The sequence below is a fragment of the Pseudorasbora parva genome, chromosome 21, assembly GCF_024679245.1.
Source record: "Pseudorasbora parva isolate DD20220531a chromosome 21, ASM2467924v1, whole genome shotgun sequence".
In the NCBI taxonomy this organism is placed as follows: Eukaryota; Metazoa; Chordata; class Actinopteri; order Cypriniformes; family Gobionidae; genus Pseudorasbora; species Pseudorasbora parva.
The window spans coordinates 39,402,506-39,413,313 of NC_090192.1; the positions used below are offsets into that span (position 1 = coordinate 39,402,506).

Sequence of the window (10,808 nt, forward strand, 5' to 3'; positions counted from 1 at the left end):
ACACTATCTCGGCTGCGGTCTGAATGGAAGCGGTGTGATGTGAATTTAGGACAATCAGCATTAATTGGATATAACTTGGGGTGAACGTTTCTGTTTGATGAAAATTATTCATCGTTTCAAAGGTTGATGATGGTGGATTTCATGATGGAAACTCAAGCTCAAATGACCATGTAATAAATACCAATAGACAACAATAATAGTAAAGCACAAAACATATTAAGAAGCTCAAATATTAATTTTAATTTTATGGTTTTTATTATGTTTAAATATGCACTATGTAGTATTTTTGCAGTAAAATATCCAAAAACCACTAGGCCAGTGTTATATATTTTGTTCAGTTGAGTACTTACAATATCCAAAATGTTTCCAACTATTTGTAAATTGTGCGAAAATTGCTATTTTAACTGAGGACCGGGACGTGTCAGCGTCTGAGGGAGTCGCCTGTCAACCGCGTCATATCAGCGTTAGCCTCGGTTTTATTCTGCAGAAGCGCTTTTCTCTTAGCAGTGTGAACACGTCACAGCAGCGCCGAGCGAACGCACAGAGGAACGCCATAACATCATTTTAAACACACTTAAATGTATCTAATATGATAAACAGAGCTGCTTTACCTTATAATCATGACCGGGAAAGCAGAAATAGTGTGCGCGCCCGGCGACTGTGTCCCGTCCCGTCATAATAAAAGTCCCGGTGTTCGCGAGACGTGTGTGTGTAACAATCACTCCAGCGGCCGTGTTCAGCTCCACAACACTTGGTCCTGCTCTGCTTTACTACAGTGACGTTAATAACCGCATCCATCAACATGATTTCTGCCTGAGTCCTATTTTCCACCAGCTGTGAGGTGAAGACCACATGTCCCAAGATGCTGCGCTCACACTTGCCGTCATCAAACTACACCTTTGTTTAGAATAGGCGCCCTCTAGTGGACGGAAAGTTGCATAGTGCACCTTTAAATGTTGTGTTATGCGCAATGTGATGGTCCTAGGATAACAATATTCTTGCTGTGATTAAATGTTTAACTTATTGATGGAATGCGATCTTTTCTCTCAATTTTCCTTTAGATCTCTAATGACATGACTGATGAATCTTCGGATGATACAGACTATGATTATGCCAGCTATGTTCCAGATTCAAGTGGCAACTCCTCTGACACAAGTTATTCTAGTAGAGATCTAAAAATCATAGACAATCCTCTTCCCCACAGAGTGTTAAAGGACAAATTATTGGGGATCGCTACAGCCCACAGTTCGGGTAGTGCCAACAGTTCCAAAGAGCAGAGAAGTTTTAGTTCCTCAAAGATGAGCAGCGGCCGTTGTAGTTCAGTGAGAAGTTGCAGTAAGAGTTCAACCTCGCACGGCTCCATAAATGTCACTTCGTTGCCAAACACAGCAAAGCGAAGCAAGTACAACAAGAAACAATATTGTCTATATTGTAATAAGGCAATTTCTAAATTGGCAAGACACCTCGAATCCGCTCACAGTACACAGCTTGAGGTCGCAAAGGCTTTCAGTTTTAAGAAAGGATCTCGCGAAAGAAAAGATTTGTTACGCTCTCTTAAGAAAAGGGGAAACTTTAACCATAATGTCTCTGTGGCAAGCAGTGGTGATGGAGAAATGGTTGCTTGTCGAAGATCCACTAAAGTCAGAAAACTTAATGACTTTAGTCACTGCAAGTATTGTCAAGGACTCTATGCAAGAGAAAGTCTATGGAGACATGTCAGAAACTGCCCTCAGAAGTCTGCTGAGATGGAGACTAGAGTTGGGCAAAAACGGATCCACATTGACCTCCCAAAAGCTGATACAGTTCATGATGCTGTTTGGAAGATTGCTTGTGAAATGAACCAAGATGACATTTCTTTAGTTGTAAGGAGTGAAAGAGACATCCTTAGTCTTGGCGAGTTATTGTACAATGGCAGGAAACCAAATGAGAAGAGAAATGATTACATACGTCAAAGAATGAGAGAGATGGCTAGACTCTTGATAACCGCAAGAGCTACAACACCTTTGAGGAGCACTGAAGACCTTGTTATGCCCAGTAATTTCCCCCACGTGATACGAGCAGTGAGATATGTTGCTGGTTATGACTTTGATAGCAACTCGTATAAAATCCCATCATTGGCTTTAAAATTGGGTCACAGTTTGGCTAAGGTTGCAGGCATTGTGCAATGCAATGCCATCATTGCAAATCGCAAAGCCGTTGCAGAGTCTGCCCAGCATTTCTCCACTCTGTATGAGAAAAGATGGGCGGAATCCATTTCAAGCGCTGCACTGAGTACACTTCATCAAGCCAAATGGATTAAACCACATGTGTTGCCCTTTACACAAGATGTGTCCCTGCTGCACAAGTTTCTCGCTACTGAGCGTGCTAAGTACATAAAGAACCTTGAGGAAGAACCCAACATCAAAAGCTTTGGGAATCTTGCTCAAGTGACTTTGACGCAGGTGGTACTATTTAACAGAAGAAGGCAAGGGGAAGTTTCAAAAATGGAACTCCAGGCTTTCACATCCAGAAATCGTACAGAGTTGAATCCTGACATTATGATTGGCCTTAGTGAGTTTGAGAAGAAGGTTGCCAAGTACTTTGACAGAGTTGAGATTCGAGGTTCACGAATGGTGCCCGTGCTTCTCACACCTGACATGATCACGGCAATGGATCTCCTCGTTAAAAACAGGAATGAGTGTCAAGTCCACCCAGAGAACGTGTTCTTGTTTGCACGCCCATGTGTGCTTTCCCATTACAGAGGCTCTGACTGCTTCCGCAAGTATTCAAAACAATGTGGTGCAAAAAACCCAGAGTCCCTCACATCAGCAAGATTGAGGAAACAAGTTGCCACTTTGTCAACAATACTGAACTTAAAAGAAAATGAAATGGATCCACTTGCTACCTTTCTAGGACAGGATATAAGGGTCCACAGGGAATTCTCTCGGCTTCCAGAGAGTACCCTGCAGCTTGCAAAAGTTAGCAAACTGTTGATAGCAATGGAAAAAGGAAGACTGTCTGACCTGCAAGGGAAAGGGCTGGATGACATTGAGATCAATCCTGAAGGTGAAAATCATTTTTAAATGTAGTTTATAAGTACTTCTTATATCACATTTATACTTGTACTTAGTCTTTGATTTAAATACTTGGTCCAAACGTTGTTGTTTTTTTACCCAACCAGATGAAGTAGGCACAAGTGATGATGATTCCAGTGAAGAAGCCATTGCTGACCTACATCAACATGAAGGTACACTGACTTATGTGATTATATCTTTAGTTTATGACCAGGGAGACAGACAGTAGTGATCTGATGATAGTGTTAGATGGGCTTAAAGGAACATTGGTAAATAAATGTTAAAAGATTGGAGAGATTATGTATAAACACGGTGCTTAATTATTTCGAATCATTAATAGAAAGAAGGTGGACAGGCTTTAATCAATTAAGTCTAACAGCAGCAAGAAATAAAGAAATAGTGAATGAGAGAATACAACTAAGAAAGCAAAAGTTACAGTACATGATAAATGTAATTCATGTTTTGCAAAAAGTCTTGTTAGCAGTACACAAGGAGTAAGTTAGGACAGCCTTTAATTGGGATGTTAAGTCAAAAGCAAAAATTTAACTTTAAACATTTAAAGTAAGAGGTAGAGGAATAGTTAGCTTAAAAGATTACTCAGATACAGAAAACAGTAGAGAGGTAGGCTTCCTCTTGATATCCCACCATGAGGAGAGATACGGTATACTTTTTGATATGAGTGGGCCTTTTTTAAGCCAGCCGGTTCAGACTTCCATTAAGCTCTTTTGTTGTCTGACTTTGAGGTTGATTTCATAGAATAATACAACCAAGTCAAGTCACCTTCATTTATATAGCGCTTTTAACAGAATGGATTGTTTAAAAGCAGCTTTACAGTAATAATAGTAATTAGCGTAACAGTGAAGTTGCGAAGATCATTAGTCATTAACTTAGGGGCCGCTAACACGACACCGTTCTAACAGAAAACCCTAAAGCGGCTGCCCAAACAATTATACGTTTTCTCTGCACAAACCCACAAAAAAAAACAGATGTTGCGCACATGTGCATCATAAAAGGAGCATAATTGTGAGGACACTGCCTTTTCTAGTATTTTTGACAGAAAGGGTAGATTTGAGATTGGCCTGTAATTGATTAATTTTGTTGGATCAAGTTGCATTTAATAAGCGGTTTAATCATAATCTACTTAAACGTTTTTGGTATTTATCGTGATGGACAAAGATAAATTAATGATATTAAAAAGGGGATCTATGACCTCTGGAAGCATCTCCTTCAGTAACTTAGTCGGTATAGAGTCTAACACACATGCTGTCGATTTGATAAGTTTAGAAAGTACTTCCTCACCTATAGCAATGAATGAATCAAATGTTTTCGTCAGGGAGACTGACGAAGATGGCGTCAGTGACAAGATGGCGCCGCCGTGTTCGGTCGCTCCTCTGAGACTTTGCATTTATTTATTATTCTACACTCTTTTGTTCTCGATTTTTACTAATCTATCATCAGCCTTGGTCTGCTATTTTAGTTTACATTTCACTGCATTTCACTAGTTTACAATGCACTGCCTGATGCAAAACTGTAGTAGACGGTTGCATAATTATAATTTTCTCCCTAATATTATCAATCTTGTAGGTAAAAGAAGTTCATAAAGTCATTACTGCTGTGCTGCTTGGAAACGTCTCAGAGCGAAACGTCTGTGTGAAATCGCGTTCTCTTTCCATGCAATGCGAAATACCTCTAGTTTTGTTTTCTTCCACCTGTGCTCCATTTTTCTGGCTGCTGTTTTATCACGGTGTTGGACTATTTTCTTTAATCTTCTTTAAGCGTAAAGGAGCAACTGTGTCTAAATTGCTGGAAAAAAAGAGAGTTTAACGTTTCTGTCGCAATATCGCAATACTGATCAGGAAGATTATTAATTAACATATTTGTAACACGGAGTCAGCTTTGCAGCCTTAGCTAAATTAAGTATACATGATACTAGTAAATGATCTGAGTTGTCATCGCTCTGCTGCAGAATTTCAACAGTATTAACATTTATTCCATGTGACATTATTAGATCTAAAGTATGATTACGGCGATTAGTGGTTCCTGATACGTGTTGTCTAACGCCAATAGAGTTTAGAATGTCTCTAAATGCTAATCCAAATCCATCTTTTTCATTGTCTACATGGATAATAAAATCACCAACAATTAGGACTTTATATGCAGCCAGTACTAACTCTGATAGAAAATCAGCACATTCTTTGTTAAAGTCTGTATGGTGGCCTGTAGCCAGCACAAGTCTCAAACGTGATTTATCATTTACACTAGATATTGTTATATTAAGCACCAACACTTTAACTATAAAATACAGCAAAACCTCCCCCTTTGCCTTTCAAACTAAGGTTTATAACCGTAATCTTGTGGGGCAATCAAACAAACTCATTGTCATTTAATGCTCATATTTCATTTTTACTTTTCAAAGGCTCAAGAACAGAGACTTCTGGGGATTGGACACTTCTGAGGCACCTGCATGCTTCAACCACCCTGGATCATTTGAAGCAGACTTCTGCCTCAACCGTCTTGGACAACAGAAATGTCAGCAACACTCAACCAAGACATGGTAAAATATAAATGCGCCGAAAAACAAACTGCATACCAAAAAGTGAACGCATTCATAATGAAAACAATTATTTATTCTTGCCTTCACAAAGAGGGCAGTATGTGAAGCTTTTATCTGAAATATATTTAAATTCATGGATTTCAGATTTCCAGCAGAACACAGCACTTCAAATGGTTACATCCCAAACTTCTTCAAAGTGCTCCACTGCAAAGCAAGGTAAATACAGTAACATTTTGGATCCACATTACTCTTTTAGAAATATGTATTCAATTTAAAGAATGCCATCATAACTACTTAATTATCACGACTGAAAATGGCAGTCAGGTATCCAAATCTCAAGGCTTAAGCTGAGTCAAGGTACACAGAATAAAGGTCAATATAATAATAGGGGACTAACACTGGGAAACAAATGATGCTGGAACACTTACTGATGCAGAAGAGACGAATTAGCATCGACAAATAGGGAAAGACATGTGAAATAAAACAAGGAAATACTAAACTGAGAAAAAAACATAACTTATCAGAAAACGGATGTAACAAAATATAATATATATTGTTTCACTTTAGCAGAGCCATTGTTTCATCTTCAATACATTTCTTTTGTTTGCATTCGACAGCTGGGAAGGTGAGGACCAAGTGGACAGGTAATGAAGTCAAGGCTGTGGAGCGGCACATGATTCATTTCATAACCAGCTTCAAGGTGCCAGGTAAAAAGGACTGTGAATCCTGCGTCCAGGCAGAGCCAGTGGCTCTGAAAGACAGAGACTGGGTTGCAATCAAATACTACATTCACAACAGAATCATATCAATGAAAAGGAAGATGAATATACAGAACTAGAACATGCCGACTGTGGCTCACGTGCAATTTAATTTCTGTTTAAACTTAGAAAATGACTCACTGTGTACTGTTATAATCAGTGTCACCTTAGATATCCAGTGAAAATGTTTGTAATGGGTTTTGTTTTCATATTCTCATGTTCATTCAAGGATTGCTATTGATGATTTCTTGTACAAGCATGCCACCTAATTTTGACTGAAGCTGCCATTTTGACATGTTAATTATGTTTTTAGTTTTTTTTTATCCATCACAGTTGGTTTCCTGTTTGGTTTCACGTTTGTTTTCTGCTAAATGCATAAATGTAAATGACAATGTCAATGATTACCTTTTCATCATGTGACCATGTCAAATGCTTCCCTCGTCTTGTTTGATGTTCCTATTGGTTGGTTTAGTTATATCATATCCCTTGTTTCATGTGTCTTGTTCTCATTGGTTGTTGTAGTCATGTGATCCCGCTAGTCCTGTATAAATACTCTTCATGTTTCCCTAGTCTCGTGTCAAGTATTGTGATTGTTTTCTGTAACCGCAGCTGGTGAGTTTTCTGACAAGCCTGTTCCTACTTCAGGTCTGTTCCTGCTTCAGGTCTGTTCCTGCTTCAGGTCTGTTCCTGCTTCAAGCCTGTTCCTGCTTCAGGTCTGATCCTGCTTCAGGCCTGTTCCTGCTTCAGGCCTGTTCCTGCTTCAGGTCTGTTCCTGCTTCAGGCCTGTTCCTGCTTGAGGCCTGTTCCTGCTTCAGGCCTGTTCCTGCTTCAGGCCTGTTCCTGCTTCAGGCCTGTTCCTGCTTCAGGTCTGTTCCTGCTTCAGGTCTGTTCCTGCTTCAGGCCTGTTCCTGCTTCAGGCCTGTTCCTGCTTCAGGTCTGTTCCTGCTTCAGGCCTGTTCCTGCTTCAGGCCTGTTCCTGCTTCAGGCCTGTTCCTGCTTCAGGCCTGTTCCTGCTTCAGGCCTGTTCCTGCTTCAGGCCTGTTCCTGCTTCAGGCCTGTTCCTGCTTCAGGCCTGTTCCTGCTTCAGGTCTGTTCCTGCTTCAGGTCTGTTCCTGCTTCAGGCCTGTTCCTGCTTCAGGCCTGTTCCTGCTTCAGGTCTGTTCCTGCTTCAGGCCTGTTCCTGCTTCAGGCCTGTTCCTGCTTCAGGCCTGTTCCTGCTTCAGGTCTGTTCCTGCTTCAGGCCTGTTCCTGCTTCAGGCCTGTTCCTGCTTCAGGCCTGTTCCTGCTTCAGGCCTGTTCCTGCTTCAGGCCTGTTCCTGCTTCAGGCCTGTTCCTGCTTCAGGCCTGTTCCTGCTTCAGGTCTGTTCCTGCTTCAGGTCTGATTTAGGCCTGTTCCCGCTTCAGGACTGTTCCTGCTTCAGGTCTGTTCCTGATTCAGGTCTGTTCCCGCTTCAGGACTGTTCCTGCTTCAGGCCTGTTCCTGCTTCAGGTCTGATTTAGGCCTGTTCCCGCTTCAGGACTGTTCCTGCTTCAGGTCTGTTCCTGCTTCAGGTCTGTTCCCGCTTCAGGACTGTTCCTGCTTCAGGTCTGTTCCTGATTCAGGTCTGTTCCTGCTTCAGGTCTGTTCCTGCTTCAGGTCAAGTCTGTTCTAGTCAAGTCATCGTTTATGTTGTATCTTTTCACGTTTGGAAATAAACTGCACATGGGTTCATCACTTCCACTTTCCTCCAGTGGACCTATACATTACATTATCCCCACCCTTCAGACACTATTTTTTTCTTACTACTTCAGGATCATATCATAATGCATTGTTTTAAGTAACTGACATCATTTCTTTGTTTAAAAGTATATGTCATCTATACCCTTAGTGTCAACAAGCAAGTACTTAAAGGGATTGTTACTTTCACACATATTTCCCAGGTTTTCAGTGTTGCTTTGTTTTTTGCACAATTTGTTTAAAGGGATCCCCTGGTGTTGAGACTTGTATGGCTTAATATAACATAAATGATGTTATGTTATATTAAGTTGTATGTTATACACACTCAAACATACATGTGCACACAAACTCTCTCTCACAGACTCACACACACCCCAACAGATCGGCGCGAACACACACACACACTGCGTGCACGCATACATAACCCTCAATCACTACTCCCTGTGTTGATATCATAGACTGTTGATATGCAGTAGATTAACTGTAATGCCTAATGTAACCAGAAGAGGGAACTATATCTAGGTAGGACGATGGGATAGGGTAATGTAAGGAAGAGAGGCAGGATGTTTTAGTGATGATGCATGGGATTGGTAGTGCATTAAAGTTTGAGCACAAGCTCAGTGAATTAACCTCAATCTTTAAACTTTCATTTTTAAGACACAAATAACATTCCCTACTTTTGTTCACTAATACAACTTGAAGGAGTGAATGAAGACGAGTGCGTGAAGTCGGACAGCTGTTTGTAAATCGGCTGTACACTCGTTATTGCGGTGCAACGTGAGACTGAATGACTGCACTCGAACATGTCCACTATGGTGTCGGACAACACTACAAATGGCCGTCCCTTCAAATAATGCCCTATTTAAGGGTATAGGGTCGATTTCAGATTCAGCCCCTGTCGTGGAGACTGAGCAGCCCAACATCTCGATTGAGACAGCGCAGTCTCTCAGGTGTGTGTGCCCGCCCGCCGATCTGTTTGTGACTTGTTTAAGTGAGTTTGTGTGCACATGTATGTTTGAGTGTGTTTTAAGTACAATTACAAAGCAATTCATTGGTTTTGTTTAACTCTGAAACAATTTTCGAGTTGCGTTGTGGTAAAAATAGCTACGGGTAGCGCCAGCTGATTGAGTAGTGCAACCACTCTACGTCATCAACCTAGAACGCAAACAAAATGGTGCCGCCCATGGTCCAAATATAAAATCGATTTTTTAAATAACGTAGATCTTTCATGGGTTTTCTACTACATATTTCAGTAAAAGACATCCTTTATGTTATATTAAGCCATACAAGTCTCAACACCAGGGGATCCCTTTAATGTGCTCTTTCAGCTATTAAAAAATCCTTATGAGTGGTTGTTACTTTTAACAGGCCTTGTGTGTTAAATACCATTAACATAATTGGGATGTACATTCTGACATTATTAAACTGATTAGCTGAATACACTGTAATGTTTCAGGCTGAAGCCTAATGTATTCATAATTTTCTTCTTTATAGAATGGCGCAAAAGAGAGTTGTTTTTAAAGGACAATTCTGCGGCGCAAAATGAACCTAGGGGGTGACGCATTGTGAACTTTGTAAGTGTAAAAACAGTTTAATAAGAAGATGCTTAATAAAGACAGTATATTACACATATACAGGCAGGAGCCATCTTGGAAAACACTCTCGACCAGTTGAGCTACGAACAGCGTGCTAATTAAGATGGTCGATAGGTTTAAGTCACAGGTCATCTCACATAGCACGGCGTTCGTGGCTCGACTGATCGAGACTGTTTTACAAGATGGCTCCTGTCTGCATATGTGTAATGTATTGGCATCTCTTCCTGATCTGCTAGCTGCCTGTCCCCTGAAAAAGCCCGGTCTCGGGAGACAGCACAGGAATCGTAATGTCAAAACACTAGGTGCACAGGTTCTGCTCCAAAATCACAGACAAGTTGGCTGGCATTTTCCATTGCAGGAAGGATGATTTCTACAAGAAGAATTCAATAAATCACCTGTTACTAATAATTACCTCATATTGAAACAATATTATTGTAAAAACATGCTGTTTTGTTTCGTATTTACTTGGAATTTGAACAGAAGTGTCACTATGCAGGAACTCAGTGTACCTTTTATGAGCTATGACCCCTTTTGAGTTAGCTTTTATATATCTCTGAGCAACTCAGTTATCAGTTTATCAACCTGTAAATGTGAAAAAAGTTTATTTTGCATGCCTGTATTGTACACTGCATCTTCTAATGTAGAAATAAATTTCAAACATACAGCAGTCAAATTGCAAATATGCACCCTATTTTATTCATCATTATTGAGTGTTTATAAGTCATTTAAATCTGAAAATTGAATGTGTATGTATATGGGCCTCACAAATAACTTAAACATGAAATGACAGTGTTTGTTGCTATGACCTCATGTCACAAAAACTTAAACATGTCCTCACAAGTAGCATAAAATCAGGTCTGCCCAAAACATAGCCTTAGACAATCTCAACAGATGGATCTATTCCTTGAAGCATTGATAGGAAATTATTTGATAACCAGGTCTGTCTGGACCGTGGGAAAGGCATGTCCTATTATTTCACTCTTTTTGTTTTCACAAGTCCCGATATATCGTGTTTGTGTGTGTGTGTGTGTGTGTGTGTGTGTGTGTGTGTGTGTGTGTGTGTGTGTGTGTGTGTGTGTGAGAGAGAGAGAGAGAGAGAGAGAGAGAGAGAGAGAGAGAGAGAGAGAGAGA

General features: G+C 40.5%; 1 protein-coding gene across 2 annotated transcripts in view; it reads left to right on the top strand.

Moving 5' to 3' along the window:
* Nucleotides 1-7,132, top strand: part of LOC137055491 (uncharacterized) — a 9,732-nt gene extending 2,600 nt beyond the window's left edge. Inside the window, exons 4-8 of one of the 2 annotated variants that reach the window (XM_067429287.1) lie at nucleotides 1,062-3,045; nucleotides 3,161-3,226; nucleotides 5,470-5,607; nucleotides 5,752-5,823; nucleotides 6,225-7,132. In XM_067429287.1, coding sequence (XP_067285388.1) covers nucleotides 1,062-3,045; nucleotides 3,161-3,226; nucleotides 5,470-5,607; nucleotides 5,752-5,823; nucleotides 6,225-6,445 — 2,481 coding nt within the window. In that variant the 3' untranslated portion in view covers nucleotides 6,446-7,132. The remainder of the gene's footprint in view (nucleotides 1-1,061; nucleotides 3,046-3,160; nucleotides 3,227-5,469; nucleotides 5,608-5,751; nucleotides 5,824-6,224) is intronic. The other variant, XM_067429288.1, reaches the window with a different exon arrangement.
* Nucleotides 7,133-10,808: the final 3,676 nt, after the last annotated feature.